At 37.6% G+C, this 26,385-nt stretch overlaps 3 protein-coding genes and 1 long non-coding RNA gene across 4 annotated transcripts; 1 reads left to right on the plus strand and 3 right to left on the minus strand.

Moving 5' to 3' along the window:
* Window positions 1-391: 391 nt before the first annotated feature.
* LOC103953710 (disease resistance protein RPV1) lies at window positions 392-6,191 on the minus strand. The gene is made up of 6 exons (XM_009365487.3): window positions 4,929-6,191; window positions 2,994-4,113; window positions 2,473-2,754; window positions 1,679-2,386; window positions 1,072-1,567; window positions 392-836 (listed from the first exon to the last, which is right to left on the minus strand). Exons 1-6 carry the CDS (start codon window positions 5,435-5,437, stop codon window positions 754-756), a joined length of 3,198 nt encoding a protein of 1,065 aa, XP_009363762.2. The 5' UTR covers window positions 5,438-6,191; the 3' UTR covers window positions 392-753.
* A 5,316-nt stretch (window positions 6,192-11,507) lies between these two features.
* Window positions 11,508-13,771, plus strand: LOC103953717 (quinone oxidoreductase-like protein 2 homolog). Its single transcript, XM_009365496.3, has 6 exons — window positions 11,508-11,885; window positions 11,961-12,069; window positions 12,155-12,246; window positions 12,345-12,603; window positions 13,056-13,199; window positions 13,493-13,771. Exons 1-6 carry the CDS (start codon window positions 11,527-11,529, stop codon window positions 13,586-13,588), a joined length of 1,059 nt encoding a protein of 352 aa, XP_009363771.2. The 5' UTR covers window positions 11,508-11,526; the 3' UTR covers window positions 13,589-13,771.
* Window positions 13,772-13,903: 132 nt separating this feature from the next.
* Window positions 13,904-16,873, minus strand: LOC103953718 (autophagy-related protein 18c). The gene is made up of 6 exons (XM_009365497.3): window positions 16,721-16,873; window positions 16,508-16,570; window positions 15,224-16,079; window positions 14,712-14,967; window positions 14,414-14,537; window positions 13,904-14,142 (listed from the first exon to the last, which is right to left on the minus strand). Exons 3-6 carry the CDS (start codon window positions 15,977-15,979, stop codon window positions 14,046-14,048), a joined length of 1,233 nt encoding a protein of 410 aa, XP_009363772.2. The 5' UTR covers window positions 15,980-16,079; window positions 16,508-16,570; window positions 16,721-16,873; the 3' UTR covers window positions 13,904-14,045.
* A 2,930-nt stretch (window positions 16,874-19,803) lies between these two features.
* Window positions 19,804-22,177, minus strand: LOC125468844. The gene is made up of 2 exons (XR_007251198.1): window positions 21,730-22,177; window positions 19,804-20,838 (listed from the first exon to the last, which is right to left on the minus strand). It is a non-coding gene; the product is annotated as an uncharacterized LOC125468844 (long non-coding RNA).
* Between the last annotated feature and the right edge of the window lie 4,208 nt (window positions 22,178-26,385).

Raw genomic sequence — 26,385 nt, forward strand, 5'->3', positions numbered from 1 at the left:
AGGCGTTTGGCAAAGGGTAGTTTCAGAAGCGCCGTTGAGCTCTTCCAGCGGCTGAGGGAGGACGGATTGTGCCCTGATAATTTCACCAACCCATTTGTTTTTAAAGCCATTGGAAGAGGTTCAGGAAGGTCAAATGGTTCATGGGTTTGTGCCTTTGTAGTAAAAACTGGTATTGGGTTTGACGCGTATTTGTAACTCGCCCATTGACATGTATGCGGAATTGGGCATGGTTGAGAGTTTCAAGCAGGTGTTTGATGAAATACTTGAGAGAAACAGGCTTTGTTGGAACATTACGATTTTGAGGTATATTCAGTGCAGGAGGTTTGAGGAGGCTTTGGATATGTTTCGGAGGATGTCATGTGCTCCGTTGGGAGCATTAGAGCAAGGGGAATGGATTCACGGGTACACCGAATATAACAGAATTAAAAATTGATGCAGTTGTTGTTGGTACCGCGGTTACAGAAATGTATGCAAAACGTTGGAGCATAGACAAATCTTTCGACTCCAGTCATTTATGGGCTTGCAAGGAATGGCAAGACAAGCAAAGGAATCGAGTTGTTCACGAAAATGGTACAGATTGGCATGAAGCCTGATGATTTCACCTTCATTGTTGTCTTATGACTGCATTCACGGAGGGTTGGCAAATGAGGGTTGTGAGTTCTTGTTCTTCAACTCCAAGAGAAAGGTATATGGGATCGAGCGAGGTTCGAACACTATGGTTGCCTGATCGACCTTCTTGGCCGTGCCAGACTGTCAGACGAAGCAGAGGAGTTGATAGAAAGGGTTCCAAGTGAGATTATAGTCCCGATTTCTACGTTTGCATCCATGGTCAGTAACTGCACATTTCAACCTAAAATTTTGATTTAGGACCGAAAAGGTCGAAGTATGATGCTAATAATTTGGTTCCACAAGAGAATATGAATATTTGTAAAGCATAGAACAAGTAACAACTGAACAACTAGTCAATATGGCAAATGAATTGTCAATAAAATGAGGAACAAATCATCTGTTGGATGCGATCAAATCAAATGTCCGAACAAGGGAGCTGGGAAAACAAGAAAGACAGCCGACCTGGTACTGGACTTGACTCATCATACAACCAATCCGGAACTGCTTCAGATTCATATTCATAGTAATAATAATCACCCCTACCAAAATGCTTGTTTTCCTTCAAAGGTTTGTCCCATACAAGATTTACCCCAATTTTCTTCACCGTACAAGAATAATAACCCTCTAAATGAATAACAATCTTGTCCCCGCCTTGCAAATTGAGCTTGAGCTTATCGTTCGATAATTGTACCTGCCAAAAATAATCCTCTCTTCCTCCCGAAGTAGGCTTAGAGACCCTCGAAGTAGTACGCTTGGTACAATTTACAACAGTAAAGGTAACCATTCCAAATTGGAATTGGGAGCAAACCAAGCAGAGTGTCAACCCTTTAAAATTACGACCATCACATTGAGGAACATCAAAACTGACTTTATTGCCGTCACCGACAAAGTCAAACCACTCCGGAATATCATAAATCTCATTCAGAAAAATACCACCACCTCCGCAAGAAGTCCATCCCTATAACATACATACCATGTAATATAGTGTCAAATACTTGTACATGTGCGATTGTGTTTGTGTGTGATTGACAGAGAAAGACAAGAGTAGGAGACAGAGATAGAGAGAGACCTGTAGGATGTTGTTCCTAAACTCAGCTGTGAGATTGGTGCACTCGCGCATACAAAGCTCTGTCATGGAGTTTAATGATTTACCCAAACCTAAACCTGGAACCTCTCTTACTTTGGGCGAATTATCTAGGCACAGTTGTCTCATGTTTGACATTTGCGAAAAGTCTGGCATTGTTTCCAATGCAGGGCAAAAATCTGCTTCCAAGACTTCCAAATTTGTTGGTAAATTGGGGATTGCACGAAGATTCTTGCACACAGATAACCTCAAAGATACAAGATTTGAAAGACCACTGAGGCTAGGTAGGCTACGACAACTATTGTCTCTAAGTTTCAACTTTTGTAAAGAAATTAGACTCCCAAGGTCGTTGGGGAATTGTTTTATGGCTGTACTAGTTACATAAAGTTTTCTCAATGATACCATCTCCCCTAAGCCCCCAGGCAGTTCTCTTAATGAACTGCAATCATTAAGTAGAAGAGTCTCAACAGATTTCAACTTGCAGAATTCCCCTGGGAGACACCTAAGCTTTTGGCAGTATTCAAAATTTACCAAAGTGAGTTTTTTAAGTTGACCGATGGATGGGTGAATCTTGGACAAACTCTCACAGTATGAAAAATGCAGTTCTCCAAGATTTCGGAGCCCTGAGAAGTCTGGTGACTTTTTTAACCGAGGGGAATCACTGAGATCAAGGATTTTCAAATTTTCGAGCAGCTGCACAAACCCCAAAGAAAATATTATTCAAAATCCAAGAAGAATATGGCTTAAAAAATAAAATCAGAAGCTAAGGGTGATTGTACCTTGGAATTCTTCCAGCCTTTTCTGAGTTTGCTGAACTGCAGGTCAAGAACAACAAGTTTTGGCTGATTAAGAAGGTGCTCTGGCATGTACTTGAAAGGGAATTGATGCCAGCACAACCATCTCAACTCTTTCGGAAAATGTTTGAAGCTTCCAGTGAGCTCTACATAGTTGAGCCTTAGCAATCTCAGTTTTTTCATATTGACAAATGCTTTTGTACTGAAACTAGCCATTTTTTTAGAGCTTGGTAAATCTAGAGATAGTGCTTCAATTTCTTCAGATCCCTGTTAAGTAAACAAAAGGACATATGATGAGTAATAAAAGGGTAATTTGCGTCTGAAAAATGATTTACTTACAAACAATTGCCATATAATCGGTTGGAAATCGATTTAATTGCTTCCATTTCCACGTGAAGGTTTATTGTACTTATAAATGTATTTCTAAATATCATTAAATGTAAGCAGTTGCACTAGGATATGATTTAGCGAGCATTAATATTAAACTTTGTTGGGAATCTACTTACAGATTTATTTGTCAACATATCTGTTACGGCTTTAGGGTCCCAGAGTCTACTCAATCTTTCAGGTTGAGTAGGAGATTTTTCAGAAATGATTATCTTGCCCATTTCTCGAATCAAATCATGCATCTTCAGCTTGCCCTGTTCAACAGCTACAAGGCACCGTTCACGAAGAACACTGATTCCTATTATTGGAGATAACCCACATCCATCTAAAATTTTTGTGACATAATCCTTGTTCACATAACCCTGGCCGATTTCAAGAAAGAAACATATATCAAGGAATATAGCCTTCTCTGTATCGTCTAACCCATCAAAGCTTATTCTTAGTTTTTCAATAATGTCTTCTTCAAGTATTCTTTCCAATTTCTCCAGATAGCTTTCCCACTCTATTTTGGGTCTGCCAATAAGAGAAGAGCCTAAAACTTGGAGTGCTAACGGCAAACCCCCACAATAAGAAACTACCTTCTTTGACAATTCAAGATATTCTTCATTAGGGCAACTATTGCCAAATGCATGCCAACTGAAAAGCTCAGGAGCTTCCTCTTCATTCATTCCCCGAGGTTGATATCTCATATCCACTCTCAGTTGATTTAGTAAATGCTCATCTCTTGTTGTTACGATAATTATACTTCCTGGACCAAACCATTCACGACTTCCAGCTATCGCATTTAGTTGCTCCACTTTATCTACATTGTCAATAATGAAAAGTACCCTTCTACGTTGGAGGCGTTGTCTTATAACAGGGATCCCTGCAGCAACGCTACTAATAATTTGAGGCTTGGCATGTTTTAAGATGTCAGAAATAAATTTTCGTTGCAAACAGAGCAGACCATGTTGGCTTGTACCATGGTGGCAAACATCTTCAAGGAAGCATTTGAATTGGAAGCTATGATGAATTTTGTTATAAATGGCTTTGGCAACAGTTGTTTTGCCCAATCCACCCATCCCCCAAATTCCAACCATTTTAACGTCATCTGATCCACCACTTGAAATATCACTGATAATTGGTTGAACACGAGAGTCGATTCCAACCGGGTATTTGGCCACGTGTAATTCATCTGTGCTGGGAAGCAATTCCCTAATATTCTCTTCAACAATTCTCCTAATAAGCTTTGCTTCATGCCTGAAAACTCAATTAGTCAGCATTAACTCAATGAAGGATTACTAGAAGCTATCACCTTCACTCAATTAGTCAACATGAACGACATGGAGGGTGATAATATAGCCTGACTTCTTAGACTTTCAACAAAGGTTTAAGAAATTACGGTTTGGGATTTGTAAGAGTTATTGGGTACATGTGGGATTTAGAATTTGAGAATTAAATTATATTTGTAATCTTTACTTTGATCAGTAGTGGAATTTTCTTGCTATCTTCGAAATGCATATGAGTTTAAGCCGAACGAGTATAAATCTTTATGTCATTTTGGATTGTTTCATTTTTGTTCTATTTTTTCATATTAGTTTATTGATTTCATATTTGACACTTTCACACAACATATTATTTCTCATTGGTGCAATTATATACATATACAAATCGACTAAACTAGCATATATCTATTTGATACACTGATTTCAACCTATAATCAACTTGCAATATATAGGAACTTAATTTTCGATGCGTGGACTTGGGAGTATTGTATATAAATTTCAATCCCAAAAATTTCATTTCAGTAACATAAATTGAAATTTAGATGATATAGCCTGTAATCTTAAAAAGCACAGATGTTTGATTAAAAAACAAAAACTTCAAGTTTTAGGCGCTTAAATATAATCAAACTTTTGTAAAATATATTTAAATAGGTAGTTTCCTATCTCGTGAGCATTACTGAGATTTTATCTTGCAAATCTTGATGTTTCAATCAATGAAAGTATTTTTCCTGTGTGCTATTTGCCTAACAACCATTCATTAACATGTTTCAGATCAATGAAAATGGTTACCCGTTATTAAGATCGTGGCCAGACAAATTTGCAGCTTGAGTAAGAGCCTCTTTCCACTGCTTTACCCTTTCTTTCTTGGCTTCACGTTCTTTGTCATCTTTTTCTTCAAGGATGCTATCTTCGTGCTTCTTAAATGCTTGGGCTAAACAACCTTGCTGCTTCCTCACATGTGAAGGATCGACGTGATAGAATATTGGCAAAACCTTTTGCCCCAACTTTTCTCTACATTCCATGATCTTTACCAGCTCGTCAAGACACCATCTTGATTCTGCGTAACTCTTTGAGAAGACAATAACCGAGATTCTGGACTCTTCGATTGCCCGCAACAGTTCGGGTTTTATTTCTTCCCCTCTTTTCAGATTATCCTCATCAATAAAGGCATCGAAGCCCCTGTCTTGTAATGCCGCGTGAAGGTGGCCCGTGAAGCCATTGCGTGTATCTTCGCCTCTAAAACTCAAGAACACGTCGTAATTCCAGAGTTTTGAGGAGGAGGCTTCATGGGATGTCATGGTGTGGTGTTACTGTTTACGGCACTGGAGTGATTCCAATCCAGCGAAAAAAATGGCAGTAAAAGAGTATACTGTATATATGATACTGAAGGGACACTTTTTGTTCTTTCCAGGAAGCATCCGCCCCAAGTTTTGAAGAAAACCAAGAACGTTTCCTGTGGAAAACCACGATGTTCGTGGCCTCACGATCTGATCACTGGACGCCTGAGATTGAAGTTTCGGAAAAGATCGGGAAAAAAAACAGCTTCAATGAAACCGCGCTCAACGGAGTAAAAGGACACGAAATGATGGGACTTGAGTAGGTTTTGCAGCTTTCAACGCGGACTCAGATCCTCTCCTGAGCCGTTGCCAACGGGGCCTAGGGATCAATTGATCCCAGCCCTTCAAATTCATCCTGCGGCCAAGAACGGCCAAGTGGCTTTCAAATTTTTTTTCACGCAACCCAAGGCAATTTAGTTTGCCTTTCCCTACAATTCCCTCTCCCTTAACCCATAACTCCAGCTTCCTACGAATCCATATCTAATAATATTAACTACAAACAAATCAGCTACACACAGGACTCTAATCCCATCTCTCATCACCGGAAACCCACCATAATCGCCGGATAATTTAGTCAAACCCGCCGGGCCGGATTTGCATGCTCCGACTTCCAACCCCGTCAACGACGATCTCTCTCACAAGGCTATTCCCACACCCAAAGATCTCAGCTTTCGCTTATCTTCTTCCACCTCTCACTCCTCTCTCTCTCTCTCTCTCTCTCTCTCTCTCTCTCTCCCCCCGTTTCTCCCTATTTTCAACTGTCTCCTTTTTAGGCCGCAGGATGAATTTGAAGGGCTGGGATCAATTTATCCCCAGGCCCCGTTGGCAACGGCTCAGGAGAGGATCTGATCCAACGCGTTCAACGACGTCAAAGGACACGAAATGATGGGACTTGAGTTGGGTTTGCAAGTGCTTTTTACTTAGTTCATCTTCAACCGAATGATCCAAAATATTAGAAGGTCGAAAATAGTTTGAAAATTATCTCTAATCAAGGGTTAGACCAGAGAATTCTGAAATCTGAAAGGACCTCACAGAATCAGAGAGGGTTGGCCTTTTTTTTTTTTTTTTTATGTTGGATTTCCTGTATATTATAACCGACAGGAATACATTGTATTACTAAAATAAATGTATTACTGTCGGTTATAACCGATAGTAATGCATTTATACTAAATAATACAAATGTATTTCTTTCGGTTATAACCGACATGAATTATTTGAATTTTTTTAACATTTTTATTATTTTTTTTATTTACAAAAATTTTCCTATAACTTCTATTTTTCATATTTTTTTTCAAATTCTATTTTTTTTCCTATAACGTTTATTTTAAAATTTTGTTTCATATATATTTTTTTTAAATTTCATTTTTTTCCTATAACTTCTATTTCACAAAATTTGTTTCATTTTATTTTAAATTCTATTTTATTTTTCCTATAACTTCTATTTCACAAAATTTGTTTCATATTTTTTTTAATTCTATTTTTTTCTATAACCTCCTAAGCCATTATACAACATTAAATTAAATTAAGTAACATGAAACAACATTAAACAATATTAATAACATTAACCAACATAAAAATTATACAACATAAAAAAAAACATTTAACAACATGAAACTTAAACAACATTTAAGTTGTAGTTTTTAAATAATAAATTATGTTTGGCCCTCGGTTGGAAATGATTTTTTGTGGCTAAAACGAGTCATCTGGCCCTCGATTGGAGACGATTTTTTGTGACAGGGCTAAAACGAGCCATCTGCCCTCGGTTGGAGACCGAGGCAAATATGGCCTTATACTGTTCATTAAAATATTAATATTTTAGAGAATCTTGGAGGGCCAGAGGACTAAAACGAGTCTTCTGGCCAGCCCTCGGTTGGAGATGGCATTAGTCCTCTTTCAGAACTAATTGGACCAGGATCCCCTCCTGAGGGTGGGGATCTTTCTAACCAAGCTCATCGGATCGTTGAAATTTTATCCAACGAATACAATTATTATAATTTTTAGAGAGATTTCCTGTTTGTAGTCGTTGAATAAAATTTTTAAAGGAGTTTCCGATTTGTACTCATATTGGTGCTAGAGTAACTTGTTATGTATTTTCGTATTATCTACTTGTTCTTTGTTTGAGTGTGAGCTATTGGTGTATGTGGGATTTCGGATTTGAGTATGAAATCTATTTTTAAATGAAAGTATGATCGATTTTTTAAAGCTATTTTTTGACCCCATTGCTATAAATTTCTGACTCCACCATTGCATCGACATCTTGAAAAGCTCGGATATTCGAAGCTAAACGAAGACGATGAAGGGGTTGCGGCGGAGGCCGAGATCTAGGAGGGAGCTTCGGCGAGCTCAGAGGAGCGAAGTGAAATTTCTACGACGTAGCAATGCAGAGAGAATGGTGTTGTGGAGGAATAGCATTGAAATTTCTACGACGTTGAGATTTGGTTCATACAGGGGTTTTGTGGGGGAGGGGAGAACGTGGCATTTTGAAGACTTTTTGATTATTTAATTGGGTAAGATTTATTTAAAGTCTGCTCTGATTTTTTGATCTCCTACAGATTTTGAGTAATTTTATTTATTAGTGATGTAACTGTGAATATAATATCCCACCAAAAATTGACAAAGTCGTCAGATAAAATTTTCTCCTTCTTTTACGGATAAAAATAATTTTCTATTTTTTATGTTTTGGAAAATAATTACGACAAAAATGATAAAGAATAAGAAATGGGAAAGGAGCCAAGAAAAGAGAACGTGAGGCCGCGTCCTAATTTATTAAAGGAGGCAGATTCTATGTCCTTCTATTTTCCGTGCCCTCTTATTTTGTGTGATTATAAAATGCTGACATGGTTTAACCGTGATCACACAAATAGAAAGACACGGAAAATGGAAGGCAGAGAACCTACCTTCTTTATTAAAAGATTAATCTTAGTTTAGTGTAATGAAGTTTCTCGATTTTCAATATTTAATATATGAATTTTTTTTATTCCAAATAGTACCTAAAAATCATAATTTTAAAACATTTTCATAAATTCCTTAACTTTTCAATCAGAATCTCTATTAACCGATGATATAATATCGACGTAAACAATTAGGGGGCGTTTGTTGCGCCGGACTATCTCAGACTGGATTAGCTTCAAGGATTAAGCTGGACTGGCTTAGACTAGACTAAACTGGACTAACTTAGTGAAGCATTTGGTGCAGTATTGAAATAAGAAGCTGGATAATAACAAATTCTAATATTATATTATTTAATATATAAATTATTAATATTTTATTATGATCTTATCTTTTTCTTCATCTTTTCCTACCATTTTTGTCCCACTCTTTTCCTCTTCTTTCATCGTCCCAACCTCTCCCTCTTTTTTTCCTCTTAGACCTCTCAATTCATGTCTTTTTTTCATTCCTGGTCAAACTCCTTATTGATACCAGTGTCTATTTCTCTGTCCTCCCTCCCTCTCTAGCTATGTGTTGTTCGAATGGAACCTCACGGCTCCAATTTTTCCGACGAGTTGCAGGTTTCCCGATGTGTTTTCCGGCCAACCCTCGTTAAATTGGATGAAGTTAGCACCGCCAAAAAATTCATCACCATCCCTAGACCGAGATCTTAGCTTTGAATGCTCGAATCTGTCATGGATTTGAAGAAGCCCAAACAGGCCGAGACTTCCAGACCATTTTCCAGCCACATTCGACCACATTTTGGCCTCTATTTAGGTAAAATCGTAATCTTGTCACTCCCAGCTTCAATTTGGTATATTTTATATGAAAGTTAGTTGTGAAATGGATCTGAAAGGGAGTCGGAAAGTTAATGATTGATCTAGGTGACCGGAGATGACAAGGAGTTTGTCGGGAGTGGTCGTTGAGCATGACGAGGACGAGAAAGAGAATATAGTCTTAGCTAGTCCCATGGTTATTGGGGGGTCTCGCTAAGACCTCTTAGTGAAAGGTTTTGTCCATACTAGTCCCCTTTAGTCTCATTAATGTTAGTCCCAGCATGGAACAAACACAGTATTGGACTAATAGCTAGTCCAATCCAGTCCAGTCCAACTTAGTGAGAGCAAACAAACGCCCCCTTACTGGACGCTACGTGTTAATATGAAGGATATTAATAAATGAAAAATTTACAAGGGCACTTCCTCCCTTGCTCCCCCTCCCATCGTCTTCCCTGCAGTACAAATCTGCGGCGGGGAGCGTCGTCTCTCATCCATATTTGCACCAGTCCAAACGACGAGCCCGAAGTCCATTCTAGCACAAACACATACACAATCAACCTCCTCTCTCATCCAAATCGACAACCTCCCCTCAATTCCCCAATTTCCGCAGATTCAATAATCTCAAAATCACCACCAAATTAAGAAATTTCAACACAAATTGAAAAGGAAACCCTTGAAACTTTGGAGAAATCAAATTTCCAAACCCCTAGGATTGTTCAAAATTTGAAATTGGAAATCCTAAGCTCTCTTTGGGCACGAGAGATCATTAGAGGGCCGCAGTGACGGTAGCAAATCGGAGAGAAGTGGAAAGGAAGTCAATGAAAAGAGAGAGAGAGAGAGAGAGGAAAGGAGAGGAGAGAGATGATCTCCTCGTTAGTGGTGCGGGGAGTCGAGGAGGGAGGGGGTGGATGCAGAAGAGAGAAGGGAGAGGATGAAGGGGGTAGGTGCAGAAGAGAGAAGGGAGAGGATGAAGGGGGTAGGTGCAGAAGAGAGAAGGGAGATGAGAAGGGATGGAGTGTCGGGGAGGGTATCAGGGATAGGGAAGGTGGGGTGGCTGATGGGACGAGATAGAGCCCAGATTTTAATTTTTAATTTTTAATTTTTAATATTTTTAATATCCACATGGATGCATATTGACAGTGACGTACAATGCTAATTTACATTGTACCGGCAACCTTGACTGATACAAGAAAGGGTCATAAAATTATGACACTCTGAGATGAAAAGAACTTGTACTAAATATTGAAAACAAAAAACCTTTCAAGTAGTAAAATGAGCTTACCCCTTTATTAAATGTTTAGCCAAGAAGCCTATGTTCCATGTTCTTCTCATTTTTTGGTCAATGCATTTAGCACTTCTTATTAATTTGTTAAAAGTTTCAAAGTCTGGCTAATATCACAATCCTTGTCGGTTCTTTTGCTCTAGTTCGCTGGAACACTCGATCAATTTACAGTAACTGGAAAAATGAAACCAAATGCAATGTAAACAAATTGAGAGAGGGAGATCCTTACGAGCATTGCAGCAAAGGCAGAGCCAACCATTCCCTTCACGAGTCGCATTACTGCGTCCGAAATAAATTTGGTAAACTTGGACAAAGTCATGAAAAACTGGATAAATGGATTTCCTTGATTTACAGAATTTGAGGCATCTTCTTCAGTCTGGTTATCTTCTTCCGGTTGATGGCCCTTAGCAACCTTCTCAATAGCCCTTGGGGCCAAAATTGCTGTCAATTACTAACGTATCCTAACAACTAAGAACAAACCGGAGCAAATAATTCCAATGATGAAAAGTTATCCCACTTCCCAATTCCAACGGCTAATTAACACGATGAGCGGAATAACGAGTATCGATAATAAAACACAGAAAGATAAGGAATTTAGGCTTACCAGAGCCGGAGTATTGGGCGCCGCCGGAGCCACTGACGGAAGCAGCAGAAGCGACCGGAAAAGACTTGAGAATTGTGTAGTTTTTGGAATCTGAACCGAATCTTGACGGAAAGCTAAAGCTGATGGTGGTGTTGCCGCCACGAAAGCTTGAAGCTTTGCTGCAATTCTTGAGCAAGGCAAGGTCCGTAGGAAGCACCCCAACTCCTGCGCTGCTCCCCATTGGGATTTTGGCGCCTTCAATCTCTACCCCCTCACCTGAACTTTACTTAGTGGCCTTGAATCTGTGAAAAGACTTTTATTTAGGTGTCAAATTGTAATATAACTTGCACTTTGGGTGATTCAATGTAAAATTATTAGTTCGTGAGGCAAATTCAAAAAAAAATAAAAATTCAGGGGCCATTTCTACAATTCTTCTTTTTATTAATGTAAGAATTGGACGGTCTAGTTGAAATTCCCGAGGATGACGACGATGGAGGCTCTGGTGTGCCGGAAACTGGGCGACCCGACACAACACATATCAGACGGAGGAGCGGAGAAAGCGATAGTGGTGGAGAAGAACCACCCAATTCCGGAATTGGTTTCTCCGACATCGGTGAGAGTGAGAGTGAAAGCTACGAGCTTGAACTACGCCAATTATCTGCAGATACTGGGCAAGTACCAGGAGAAGCCGCCCCTCCCTTTCATCCCCGGATCCGACTATTCCGGGACCGTCGACGCCGTCGGACCCGCCGTCTCCAAGTTCAAAGTCGGCGACCCTGTTTGCTCTTTTGCCGCCCTCGGCTCTTTCGCCCAGTTCATCGTCGCCGATCAGAAAGAGCTGTGAGTTCGCTTTGCCCCTCTCTCCTTTCTCTCTCTCTCTATAAATTACTGATGTGGGATTGTTGGGGTTGGAAGGTTTGGAGTGCCGGAGGGGTGTGATCTGGTGGCTGCCGGTGCACTGCCTGTTGCGTTTGGGACCTCGCACGTGGCGCTTGTTCATAGGGCCAATTTGTCCTCCGGTCAAGTACTGATCTTTCTGATAATCTTTCTGTGTTTTCCTATGTGTTTGTTCGTGTTTGATTTGTTGTGTTGTGTGTGTGAATTTGTAGGTATTGCTGGTTCTTGGTGCAGCTGGAGGAGTTGGCCTTGCGGCCATACAGATTGGCAAGGTTGTGGGAGCCATTGTTATCGCCGTAGCTAGGTACTTAAACTTGTTTCGATTTGACTGTAATGATCGTTAGTTTTTCTTTTTAATGCATTTAAGAAATGGGATTTTGTTGTTGGGTGCTGAATTTGCAGGGGAGCTGAGAAGGTGGAGTATTTGAAGCAATTGGGGGTTGATCATGTGGTGGACTCGAGCAGCGAAAATGTTATCCAAAGTGTGAAGGATTTCTTGAAATCCCGAAAGCTTAAAGGGGTTGACGTTTTGTATGATCCGGTTGGAGGCAAGCTTACGAAAGAGGCCATGAAGGTTTTGAGTTGGGGAGCCAACATTTTGGTCATAGGCTTTGCAAGTGGAGAGGTCCCTGTCATTCCTGCAAATATTGCGCTCGTTAAGGTACAATTATTGATTGTTTGCAGTCCCAAATATCGCAATTGTTGGCGGAAATGAGTAATGCCGGCCTAAGATTCGATGGTTAGAGGAACATGAGAGTATTTAGGATTGATTAGTGGATAGGATGTGGAAGTTTTTAAGGACACCAAAGTCTTAGTGAGAATTATAGTTATTTGGAATTGATCACCTGAAACTCTTATTTCCTTTTTCCAAGTAGTGATTGCAGAACCAAGTCGATGGTTGAACAGTAACTACCACTTCAATCATATAGCCTTTAGCATCTGTACGTGAAGCGATCATTGCTTTAAATATATGAGAATAATGTTGGAGAAGGCTGAATGAAAATATGAGTGTATAAAATTGTGTGTCTAACTTACGTGGGTCTTAGTTATATTTTGTTCCCGAAGTTTTCGTTCAAGAATAATGCTCTTATGCTTGTGTATTATTTGCACCAGAACTGGACAGTGCATGGACTTTACTGGGGTAGCTACAAAATACATCGACCAGGTGTTCTTGAAGAATCACTCAAGGAGCTACTGTCCTGGGTGGCAAGAGGCTTGATCAGCGTCCACATTTCTCATGCTTATCGCCTGCCCGAGGTTAGGAACTCATACTCTTTTTTAACCTCTTATCACAGCTACATGCTCTGGCTTCTGAGTTTTTGGTACTCTGTGTGGAATAACATTATGATTTGGAAGATGGTATGAAGGCACATCCTATAGAACCGATCAGATATAAATGAACGATATTTAGTATAATTCTTAAAGGAATTCCGTCTGGTATTGACCATGTGATTAAGTTTCATGCTCATTGTGCATGATTTTTTGCTTTGACTTCAGTTTAATGTGGAGATTGCTTCTCTAAGCTGTTTTCAATTTCGTGTAAATGACAGGCTAATCTTGCTTTCGCTGCCATCAAAGATAGGAAAGTCATTGGAAAAGTGATGCTTGTTCTCGATGACGAGAGAAGTGCAAGATCAAAGCTTTAACTGGATCAGAATTCATCCGGGATGGCGGAGCCTTGTAATCGTTGGCACTTCAAATCCAGAAACTTTCGTAATGTGTTAAGCGTAGTTTACCATTTGATCAGATGATGACAGAAAATCAAATAAGATCTGTTTGATCGTACGATGATAGAAAATCAAATAAAGTCTGATGGTTCGGGCCGCCAATTTCTGTTCATTTGTGAATGCGCAATGAAGCCAAGTTTTATGAGCGACCGAGCTCAAGATTGTTCGAGAGTAACCAGATTGTTAGAGATGGGTAGCCAAGCAAGTTATGGGACAGGTTTGCTTCTGGCAATGTAGCTATAAAGATTGCTTTATTTTACGAGATGCGGTAAAAGGGAACACAACACTTCCAAATATTTACATCCAACGGATATTCCGAATCAATATTTACATAGGATAAACGAATGTATAGCTCCACGACTCATTCGAACAAATTCTAACTTGGCCGCCTGCTTTCGGTTTTCAGAAAGCGTACATATTCCTGCTGCACCATCTCACCTCCATTCATTGGATCAAAACTGCATTTGTAGAAACTGAAAAACCAGAAAAAAGGAAGCAGTGAGCAGGGGTGGGAGACAGATGAGTTGGTCCAAAAAAAGGCGAAAAACTAAAGGGAGGTCGAACTAAATAATCTTCATTCCGTTTATTTTCTTTGTTCTTCAGAAAGGATTCAAAATCTATGTATATGAATCTCGATGAAACTGTTGAGGAAGAATTACTCGAATATTTCCACAACTTTTAGGCTAGCGGAAAATGCAAGAACAAATAGAAACACACACATGCATACACAAAGAGAGAGCATACCTCCCATCCATGCCAACAATGATGACAGTGTTTTGAGAACCAAATGCAGTAATGAATTGAGTGTCTTCTGGCAAGTGGAACCGAGCAAATGACCGTTCTGAGCTAAAATATTTAGGTAAAACCCCTGCAAAATTGTCAGAATGATTATTTTTAGAACACTTATAAAACCATTCAAGGGCAAAAAATTACAGAGAAATCCAAACCGAAGTCCCTCAAACACTTAAAATGGAGAAGCGTAGTATCCAGGCAGATGACTCGTGGTGGTCTTGAAAAAAAAGTTTGAGCACAATTTTATTACCTCCCATGAAAGACAATGATGAACTAGAATTGGCACCGGTGCTTGGAGAAATAAGAGGATCCAGGGAATTTGAAGAGTTCTGCTGAAACATTGCTGCCCCTTGAGCAGAATTATGAGCAGAAAGAACCTCCCCGAATACTCTAACTCTGAGGCTGAATATATGCACAGTGCCTTTATCACTCGATGCTGCCAACCACTGAACATTTGGAGAAAGAGCAATACTGTAAATTTCTGCTCTGTCCACTCCTCTGCGTACCTACACAAAGGCAATAGATTAATAAAACCCTCATGAAACACAATTACTAGTGGGCGTCATTCCTCGCATCCACAAAAGAATAACATTATAAAAGAAAATTTATGGCTAAATACGAATGACCTTTGTTCTTCTATTTAGTAATTCACAACATGTTAGTTTAAAAGATTAACTTTCTCATACAGAATCTGAAGCCATTCATCATAAACTTGAGGAACCACCATAATATATTACTAAAAATTCACATGCAATATGCTACCTCTTGCAAGCGAGTCCCATCCATTGTGTTGAAGATTCTTATCAAAGTACCCTTATTACTAGCAGTTGCAAGAAGCAGCCCGTCCATTGTTAAGGTCAAGCATGCAATATGAGAATCATGAGCATTGATTAACTTCGTCAAGTTCAGCCCAAAATGTTCAATTCGAACTTGTCCTCGTTGAAGGCCTGGGCAAGCCAGCACAGATGTATTTGGATGGTGTGAAAGGCTGCACAATCCCCTAGGATTTGCTACAGTCTCAATCTGATGCAGCAGCTTCAGATCCTTAAAGTTGTAACCATATATTTTGTGCTCAAGAACCACAACTATGCGATCACGCCTTAACTTTACAGCACGAACCTCAGATCTGAATGAAAACTCACCAATACATCGACTCTGATGATCATCCCAAATCAGAACCTTGTTAGGCGGATATTGTGAATTGTCCCCGCTACCAACAAGTACAAGAATGTTGCATCGGAATAGCATCTCCACAATTTTGAATCCCCCACTTTTCAAATCACGTCTAAAAGTTTCTTTGAAAGGCTCGCAGTTGTAGATTCGAAAACCATTGCTTGTGCCTGCAGAAAAGCAACCGTAGTCCTGATTCCAAGATACAGAGAGCAACTCCGTTTCACTGTCATTGACATCTGGTTCGAGCGGGCTGAAAGAACCAGAAGCCCCAGAATCCGGTGATTCATGCATGCCAAGCCTTGCGGGTGAATGCATTCCTCGAGATGTTGACACTGTTGAACTCATGATGGAATCAGGCCCACTTAAAACCAATTTCCACGATCAATAATCGTGCGAAACGAAAGATAACCCGAGCACAAAAAGATGGATAACTCCAAGATTAATTCTGTCATTCCATGAAAAAAAATTAAATCAATGTCAAAAATTTCAAATAAAAGAAAACCAGTTTATATCAGTTACTAAAGCTGGGGGAAGAGTACCAGTTACTTATAGGGAACAACAATTTCAAACAGAAAGTATAAACTTAACAAGAATATCAAATCAACCTTGTGAAGAATGCTAAATCCAACTAATTCGAAACAAAAAGTAACCAGAAAGAGAGAAAACTTATAAAATTCTATATAAATTATCATCCTTTAGAGAAAAATCTCCGAAACCCATCACCAAATTAACCTAATTGTACCAAAAACCTAGCAAATCTCCATTAAAATTAGCACATTTAGCAGTAAATTATCCATCTTTTCTTTTCACAGTAAAGCAATGAGAAGATCATGAGCAATCAATAACCATAATTATAAATTTTGCCAAACTCACAGTTGCTACAGCGTTTGACAACGATCAGGCATATACTGAATCTTTCGTGGCGCCGCAGATGCTCTATCAGAAAAAAAAAAAAAATGAAAAATCGAATTAATTGATTAAATTTATAGAAGAAAGAGACAAGAGGGGACTGGAGGGGAGCAGCAGGAAGGAGACGAAATCAGATTCAGGGTTTGAGAGTCAATTGCTGAATTTGGATGAACTGACCTTTTCGATCTGAGATAGGCCATCAGCACCAGACGAGACGAGAGGAGACGACAGCGATACGTCTGTCTTCCCTTTTTCTAATTTACGAATTCTCTGTTTATTTTCTTTCCTCTCCTTGTTTGGTTTTTTTTCTTTTTGTTGAAAATAATTGTCGCTCAATTGCTCGTTTATTTTCAAAATGGTTAAAAGCGTTTTTATTGAAATATTTTTAAATAAAATTTTAAATTAAAATGTAAGTAAATTAGATAAATGTTTTTTTCTAAAAGATTAAAAGTGTTTATTACTACAATTTAGTATTATTCTTTTTCGCTTGTAAATGAGGGGTTTTAGATTCGATTTTTATCAAAGATGGAATTAGACCACATTAGTGCTAGCCCGTTGTGAGATTAAGCTCACCCCCTCTCTCTTAGTGTAAATAATATCATTTGTTCAAGAAAAAAATAACGCTTCCAACAGGTCCATAATCTCTCAACTAAGAGCTCATTTGCAAGTGTTTTTTTTTCTTTCAAATAACTGAAAACACTTTAAGAAAAAGATTGTATAAATAAATAGTTTTAAAAACACTTGCATATTTACAAAGAACTGATTTTAAAAATATTTTCACTAAAAACGCTTTCAGTTATTTTACAAGCACTTTCAAACAAGATTAGTTGATCAAGTTGATGTTGATCCCACTCAATAATAAAAAGGGTTTACTTGTGATGCCAAAATTCATTTTTAGGAAGCGTAATTTGTCATTATTGTCCCACTTTGTCTTTTATAGAGATTATCCAAATAGCTAAATTTGTTTTAAATTTTATTTTAGAAAAATTTAAAGTTGTTTTTTTTTTTTCCTTCACTGAAAAATACCCTTAATGACATGAGCATCCTTAATGAATTCGTTAACGCTCAAAGCTTACAGGTCAAATCCAGATGGGTTTGATGAGTGAACACTCACAAGTTATAAGCTCAACAAACAAAAATCTTGAACCCTTGATAGGTTTGGGATGTAAGTAGTAAACCCCTCAAATTGGTCTAGATCCATTGTGTAGCACAAATTCAATTAACTGCAAGATAACGCTCGAGTAATACATGTAATTTCCCATTTATACAGGCCCTTAGAAAATCCTAGTGCTTTGCATCCCTTCCATTGGGCATTGATTGTGTCACCAATGTAGACTAGCCTCGTGACATATCTTTTCACTTGCCAACTTGACATTCGACGATGAAATGATCATGGGTGGGATGGGAATTATCTACCCTCCACTTACCTTACCATTTCCATCATTTCTTATTTGAGTGATCACGATTAAATCACATTAATATTTTATATTAATTTTTTAATAAAGATAATAAGATAAAAAATAATATAAATAAAAAATATTGATGTTACTTAACCATAACTGCTTAAATAAAAAGAAATGGGAAATAGATAGTAAGTGAAGGGCAGACAATCCCCATACTCGTGGGTGTCCAGCTGAGTTTACACACAATCCCAGAGTAAAGTGCGCTATTCTTCTCGGTCAGTCTCAATCGTTCAACCCAATATCTCCGAGCGCTTCTCGGTCAGTCTCAATTGTCCCATCCTGGGTCCCTGTAGTTAGTTGGCTTCGAGTCACCAAGCTACGCGATTGACATCTGAGTAGACCTTTCCTTAGAGAATCGCCACGTGCTCTTGTTGGTCAGCAGTTAATGCATGACATTGACCAGCGATCGGCCTCTTGTGATCGGGCGTGTTCCACCCTACGCTTCTCATACCTTGGGCGTCTTGGTCTATGGGGCCTTCGCAGCTTCGCCTTGGACTTTTTCATGAGTCCTTTCCATTCTGCTACTTTCAAATGAGCCCAAAAGTCCCATTAACAGAATTTTCCAACCCCCAAACCCTAAACTTTCCATGTTCTTGATAACTGCTGCGGGATACATTTGAAACTAACGTAAAACTTGATACAAGAATGAACGCAGTAACGTATTAAAATTTATACAACCGACCCACTTAGTAAGATAAAACTTTATTGTTGTAGACGACAACTACTGCCTTCTAATTGAATTACCACGACCCCTTTGTCATTTATCATGCCCCGAGAAAAACACAAAAAAGATTCGTGAAATGGTGAAAATAATAAAACAAGAAAGTCGAACTTGATCCTAACAAAATAAAGTACTCGAGCTGCACCATTGGAACTTGAAACTCCTGAAAAGAAGGGAAAAATTGGAACTTGAAACTCCTGAAAAGAAAGAAAAAAAATTAAAATAAACGGACCACAGTGCATGCTAGTATAGGTCACTCTGCACCACATTTTACAAATATTAAAACGTCAAGTGAAGGAGCTCCAAGCTTGTCTCTGCGATCTGCATTAAACAAAAGCTGATTTCCAAAAGAGGACTTAAGGCACATCAGCTCCAATCAATTCCAAATATGGAAGTATATAAACTCACCACATCGTCAGATAAAGCCATTCACCGTCCAGTTTCAGAAATAACTTAAAAATATAACCCGACTCCAACAAAAGATTATATAAAATGCTGGCTTTAATTTCCTTTTCTGTTCAACAACTACGACCATTATTTATAAAGTATTTGGTTAAGTACGGATTAAGCATCTGCTATGTTACTAGAGAAATTGCTCTAATTAAAAAATAAAATAAATCAACGAATGACAGCATAGAAGACTGGATGGCTCAACTCCAGATGAATTGAAAATGCGACTTAGGGTACACCTTTCGATGAACACATGCAATGCAAGAATGAGAACCGAGGCCTTCTGCCTGCATATATATATATATATATATAATATAATACATATACATATACATCTCACACACACACACACACACACAATAAGTACTTGGCCAATATTGCAGAAAACACAGTTTCTTTAGCCTAAGGAAAGGAGCACAGTTTCTTGAAAATTTTTGGTAAAATGTCATGAATGGTGAGTGCATGCATGCTGCATGTTACTGGCATGGCCATGCCCACGATTTGAATTTTGAAGTACATGAGAAAAACTGCAAACTAAACCCAGAACCTTCAGTGTTCTTTATTAGCATGCACAATATGGAGAACCTACAGATGACACATGTTTTCTTTGAGTATCACAGGTGAGAGAGTGGGGGAAAAGGGAAAAGTTACTGAACATTATTTAAAAAGATGGGAAAGTAAATAGAGATAAAAGCACCTGACCAAGATTACTTGTCGGGTGAAAAAAGTAGAGGAAATGAAGTAAAATTATTAGAGGAGGACAATGTGAGAGCTGTGATCAACCCCGTGGACAAGAGAAGGCACTTGACGTAGGCCCCTTCTTCATATGCATGGTCATTGGTACTAGCTGGAGTACACCTACTCGTAACTAGTAACCCATGAAATACAGAAAAGGCTTTTTTGCTTTTACAACAAGCGAATTGATTCATCAAATGCTTATGAGGGGTGCATATATGCGATGGCTTATGTTGCTAGATTGTGAATCTAAACATATATTTCTTAACTTATGTTACTAGACTGTGAATCTAAACATATATACATTCATAACTTGTGTTGCTAAACAACACGTTTCAGTAAGAGAACTACACATTACTTCTTGCGAGAGAAAACCAAATGCTAACCATCAGTCAACTTAAGCATGTAACAGATGGGAAAGAATGATGATGATGATACTATTAACTCTTCTCTAACTGATATATAAGCATATGAAACTAATTAGTAGTAACTAAGTTTTGGCACCTAACTTAGTTTAGTGCTCCTAAACCTTAACTGAGAGATGGAGAAAAGTGGAGAGAATGGAAAGGAGGAGCTCCCTTCAGTCCAAGCGCAGAGCAAGAGGGATGTAAAATATCTCCCGCTTCATTCACACAATCACAGTAGCAAATTGTCTGCGTTTACACTCCTTTAATCTCTACTGAGTGCTTGAGTGAATGAGTCGGCAGCTACTTCAACAACCCTTTCAATTTCTATCCATGAGTGGACTGAAGAAAGCTCTCTCTCCCCATTTCTTCAATATTCACCATATAATTTTTATACCTAGCGGATATAGCATTGTAAATTTGTATCCATAAATCAAGTAAACCCCACCATGCAACTGCAGTAGTACTGGTAGTACTGTGCACCAGTTTCACACTCCAAATCAATGAAAGCAACTTCAACATCTGCAAATCATAGACAATGACATATTGAATTCTTAGTCCAGAAAAAAGATTCCGAATTCATTTATTCAATTTTTCAAATACAAGAAAGTGCTTTTTCATTATATTGAGAGCTTTTTCCATTAAGAAAATGCCCAAAAATTAGCTTAATTAAGAGCAACCCTATTCCTTTCCATGGATTCTTTAAGGAAAAAAGAAGGGAAGATCTAAATAGGTAAAGATATATCTATTTACATATTCACTAAATCAATGGCTATATATCACTACCCAAAAGATTTTCATATTCATTGAGTAGCTAGGAATCATCAAACACATACAAGTTGATTAAACTTTTGTTTGGTCTCAGATTCTCATAAATCCAAGAAGTCGAAAATAAATTAAAATGTCTATTTCAGAAATCTAGAGCAGTACTGATAAGACCCCGAGTTTCATTATGAACATATAATTTACAGTTGGAAAATCAATTCGTTAAGTTAGTTTAAAAAGGAGCGCATACACATATTACAGTTGAAAAAAAAAAAAAAAAAACAAAAACAAATAAAATTTGGTTGTTTAAGGAGGCTAAGGTAACAAGTGAATCTTTAGCAAACTGAAAAACAAAGACGCTCTAATATTCATACTATAGCTTAAAACGAAGAGGCTAATAATCATATAAATTCAGAGACTCAAATCTTACAAATAAAACCCACTTTCTGCTTCAGATTAAATCAATTAAAACAAAAATTAAAGGACCAAATACAATACCAGACCAAAGGACTGCAGCTAGAAGAGGGGGGTAAATTAAACCCCCCCAGGGCACACAGTATGAAAAACTAACAATATATATATATACACACACACACATAGAGAGAGAGAGAGAGAAGAGAGAAGAAGAAGAAGAAGACATTGACTCACTAGTTATGAACCTTCCAAGCAGTAAGTAGTAGTATCTTCGTCTGCAGAATATAGGATCCACAAATAGTGTACAGAATAATGGAAGATACCGAAACCCTAAAATCTTAGTAATTAGAGGCGTTCTTCAAAACCCTAATCCATATTTTCCTGGCAGGAGAAGAAGGAAAGGGAGTTGCAGGAGAGAGAGTTTTATATTTGTGATGCAAATAGAAAAGATGGGTCATTGTCCCCATGGCCATATGAAAGTCAGACGCAGGAAAGCGACTCAGGAGCTTAGCAAATCTAAACGCAGGAGAGAGGGGGGTTTCACTTTTCTGCTTTCAGGAGAATTTTCACTAGAAGATAATTATGAAGATAAACAAGAAAGGGTTGTGAGAGATAATTAATTCAGGAGTTTCTCTCTCTCTCTCACAGACGCACACTCCAACACGCACATGTAAACAACACTTTAGCTGACCCAATGAAAGGAGAAGAATATATAGACATGGTCTTGAATTGGATTTGAGTTTGCACTGTAGCATTCTTGGGTATCGGAAGATTAAAATTGTAAATTATATTTACAAATTAAATAATTTATTACTAATAAAGAATACTTAAGTAATAATTTAATATTAATATTAACATTATTTTGTTTACAAAATTTAATTTAGAAAATTTTAATCTCTAGCATTACCCATACTAATTTTACAAAAAAAAAAACATCAACGCTAAATGATTTCCATTAATAAATTTTTCTTGTTGATTTAATTTTAACATAATATTTTCGGTTGTATTGAAGGGGATTGAACAATGAGTCTATCCTGATCCAAATTCAAGATACTCTTTCTTTTATTATATTTATTAAAAGGAATCCAACTACGAACCAACGTATGATGATTCTAATTTAATAGATTGAAAGAACGTTTCTCACAGTCCCACTGCAACTAACATTAGATATTTTGATACACTTAATTACCATGATTAGTCGAGAAAAACAATAACATGCACTTGTATTTTATGTGACGACTGTTAACTTAAAGTTCCGTTTTATGGGATGACTTTTAACATAAATTTAACTGTGTATGATAATAACGGATGCAGAGCAATTTGTTTGTCCACAGCGGTAGTTAGTATGTTATATAATTAGTTGTTAGGAGCAGTGTTTAAAATATTAGTATCGGTAGAAATATTGATAGGTAAATTTGTAGAAATATCAATTGATATGTCAAATATCATCGATTGTCTTCGATACAAATGATGGAAATTTGTTTAAAAATATGGAAATTTAAAATTATTTTTTAGGGAATGTCATATGAAGCCACAACACACGTGTGAATCAATAATTAATAATTAGATATTGTGTAAATAATAAGTATGTGACATGTAAGAAGAAAAACTTCCTTTTAATGACAAATAATAAAATAAAGCATTTCACTAGAAAGAATAAATTATACATAACTTAATTGAAATTTTCGTCACAAAAGCAGCACAAGTTTTATTGAAGTAAACTAATTCCATAAAGAAAGAAATTAAAAAAAATAAATAATGCATAGGCTCATGGATATTTCCTGCAAACTTTTTGTAAATTGTCTACAAACCCTGAATATTTCCTTAAAATATCAAAAATATCAAGGAAATTGACTGATTTCGGAAAATATCGCTGATATGGGCTCCTCTTTCCATATCATTCCCTGAATTTTTGGATATTTCTGTGGAAATATCGAACATATCCAGGATATTTCAAACACTAGTTAGGAGAGAGAAGAATAAATGAAGACTGAACCCTCATCAGAATGTATAGATAATTGATTTTTGTCACTGTGATTGTTATGTAGTGTAAAGCAATTTATTTGAGGAAAGATAATGAAATGTAGTGAAAAAAATGATAATGCTAAAGAGACCAAATTTTAAATTAAATTTACAAATTAAAAAATATGTTACGATTAAGAAATAAGCACGTTAATCAACATTTTCAATTACCAACGTCCACATCATTTAAATTATAAAATCTAATTTAAAATTTTGATAGGAAAAAAAATATTATTGAACGGGGACAACCGACAGCCCACGTTTATCTCTGAGAGTATACTGTGTGCACTCTCATCACAGTCCCACTCCCACTGCAGCTACCACTTTGGGATTTCTTTTATAATTCTCTGCGCTCAATCAATGTATGGCTCAGTTTCTAAACAAGTAGACACCACAATGGCACTAGTAGTGGTAGTGGTATCCTTTCAGCCTTGGGGTTGGGGTTAGGGAAGGATCCTTTTGGGCGGTTAGGGTTAGTATGTACGCACAGGACACAACCAAACTCATGCGTCATGTCCATGATGTCCTTTATATCATTTTTTAGTGAGACAGATTTTACTATCATCCTGTTTCGCATTATGTAATTCTATTCTGCGACATGCTTAAACAATTTTCACCCCAGGCACTGTTCCTTTGGGAGGAAAGTTTTGGATAAAATGACAAATTTACTGACAGTTGTAGCCGCCCTCGCCGAGTGCATTCCATCATCGAGTTCGGACCTAGCTTTAGCTCTAGATTCTGACTGTGTTGGGTGTTAACGAGGGGATGCACGCATTCACGTGGTTCTCTACTGTTACCCGTTCTCGTTAAAATCTTAAAAATAAAATTTTTACACAATAATATAAGAAAAATAGATAAATAATTGTATACAATCAGACACTACAAAAGTATTCATTTCGATCTGGGGAATAGCTTGCATGGCTTAAAAAACAAGGGATGCACACAAAACAATTTAGAAAAAGTACATGAACAATCGGCCATGAAAGGTAACATAACTTTCATACAAGTGTTCCTAATTTGATGTGCTAATTAGGGTCATGAGTGGCATAGAGTGCTTATGGAAACCAGACGGGCATCTGTGCATTTTTTTAGCTAGTCCTGTTTGCCATCATCATACTGTATACATATCTAAGCCTTTGAGAGACTGGATATTGCGATCTTTTACCACTACATACACTCATTGATCAATGGGAAAGTGCGCAAGAATCAAATCAAATGCTAAGGGACAGGACCAGTCCTGCATTATCATAGCCACCACCAAAGACCAGATGGTCTCAATTTAGTGTCATGGCCAACTAGCAATCAAACCATAACGGGACTGTTAGAATCGCTTCCATTAGATACACGTTGGAAATTTTGTAAGAAATACTGTGTTTCACATAAACGCACTTCTACGTTTTTTATGTCAAATGGTGTTATATATGAACGTGTTTTTGGTTTCCTAATAACACTTTTAATCCTTTCAAAATTGTTTTTGGTAGAAGTGTTTAAAATTTCAACATGTTTACAGCAAAACACATGGAAATGTTGCACCTAGTTGGTGTTTCTTCATAAAATGCTTCTACAACCCATAAACTCTTTACATTTTCTGCCGCACGTAATCAGAAGTGTTCTTAATTAGTTGTCAGAAAGAACTTTTAACCCTTTCAAAAGTAACCTCAAACATATCTTTAACCATTAAATCTAAATAACTCTCAGTTAGGCCTTACAGGTTACATATACAAGTTACAACAAGGAAATAGATGCTTTGTTAGTAAACAAGCTGAGGAAACCCTAGCCTTAATTTGGTCCAGATATTCTTCGAAGGCTCTATTGCTGGTAAACATGAAGGGGAAATATGTAATAAACTGAAAGCAGTCAGAAACTTCCAGTGCCCAAGAAGCCAAAAAAATAACCAAATGATGCAAATTATAGGAGTCAACACCTCAGCCAATGATCCATGATGCAAAAACAAATAAATGGTTTTGCCAAATTGTGGTCCCAAAAGGCAGAAGTTGAAGCTATTTGAGTAGCAGAAGGAAAATGAACAAGTAAAATATTGAATTATTAACCAAATGCGTGAATGCATGAGCTGTTTTTGTATTACTTTTTTAGCACTATAAAGAAAGACATGAAGATTGCAGGGCTGACGATGGTACGACTTTGATTCCACAGCCATCGACTATGGGGAGCAGCAACAGCAGGCGAGGCTATGTCACTGGACCACAAACAGTTCTGGTTCCTGCTTTTTCTTGTTAGATTCATGTCACTCATAAAATATACACCACCTTATAAAGTTTATTGACTTGGAATGCAAAAGCTAATGGACCACTTAGGTTTCTTATATATTGCATTTCACGGCATGCAGCAACGTCATGCATAGTAATGCTTAGTAATGCTATTTCAGAAAAATACATGCATGGTAATGGTATGTTTAGATGAGGAATTTTCAAACAATGAGTTATTTGGACTCAAATAGTTATAAACGAGGCCTACAAATGATATTGGTCATTCAGATTCTTGTTTTGCGCATTTACTAAAAGTGTGGTGTCATTTATACACCTCTTTCAATTTTCAACAGTCAAAACGAAGGAATTGAAAATGATCAAATGACAAAAATTAATAGAGTGTGTGAAAAGTAAAATGAGGTATACAGAATCACCCTTGCTCAAAACATGAGTATTCTAGTTAGTCTAATTTCTAACTCTCATGTTTGCTAACATATGAAACAAAAACAAAAACAAAAAAAAAGCGAATTTTTGTTTTAAATTCGTAATCCAATGCATGAAAAATTAAGAATCAGATCAGCTGGGAGGGATGGATGGTTAATCTCATCCTCATTCCTTCTTTCGTGGATTCATGACTTCACACACTGTATGAAAACATACG

The sequence above is a fragment of a genome, unplaced genomic scaffold (genome assembly GCF_019419815.1).
Source record: "Pyrus x bretschneideri cultivar Hongxiangsu unplaced genomic scaffold, Pyrus_bretschneideri_v1 Contig4, whole genome shotgun sequence".
Taxonomy (NCBI): domain Eukaryota; kingdom Viridiplantae; phylum Streptophyta; class Magnoliopsida; order Rosales; family Rosaceae; genus Pyrus; species Pyrus x bretschneideri.

Bases quoted from the DNA above. Each gene is read 5' to 3' on its own strand.
- LOC103953710 (XM_009365487.3), bottom strand. From the start codon at position 5,437: ATGACATCCCATGAAGCCTCCTCCTCAAAACTCTGGAATTACGACGTG. The intron at 4,114-4,928 runs GTAACCATTTTC...TTGAGTTTTCAG, and splicing joins GGCCACGATCTTAATAACGG to GCATGAAGCAAAGCTTATTA. The intron at 837-1,071 runs GTCGGCTGTCTT...TGAAATGTGCAG, and splicing joins TGAGTCAAGTCCAGTACCAG to TTACTGACCATGGATGCAAA.
- LOC103953717 (XM_009365496.3), top strand. From the start codon at position 11,527: ATGACGACGATGGAGGCTCTGGTGTGCCGGAAACTGGGCGACCCGACA. The intron at 11,886-11,960 runs GTGAGTTCGCTT...TGGGGTTGGAAG, and splicing joins GTCGCCGATCAGAAAGAGCT to GTTTGGAGTGCCGGAGGGGT. The intron at 12,070-12,154 runs GTACTGATCTTT...GTGAATTTGTAG, and splicing joins CCAATTTGTCCTCCGGTCAA to GTATTGCTGGTTCTTGGTGC.
- LOC103953718 (XM_009365497.3), bottom strand. From the start codon at position 15,979: ATGAGTTCAACAGTGTCAACATCTCGAGGAATGCATTCACCCGCAAGG. The intron at 14,968-15,223 runs GTAGCATATTGC...GCCTTTGTGTAG, and splicing joins ATGGGACTCGCTTGCAAGAG to GTACGCAGAGGAGTGGACAG. The intron at 14,143-14,413 runs GTATGCTCTCTC...CTGGTTTTTCAG, and splicing joins ATTGTTGGCATGGATGGGAG to TTTCTACAAATGCAGTTTTG.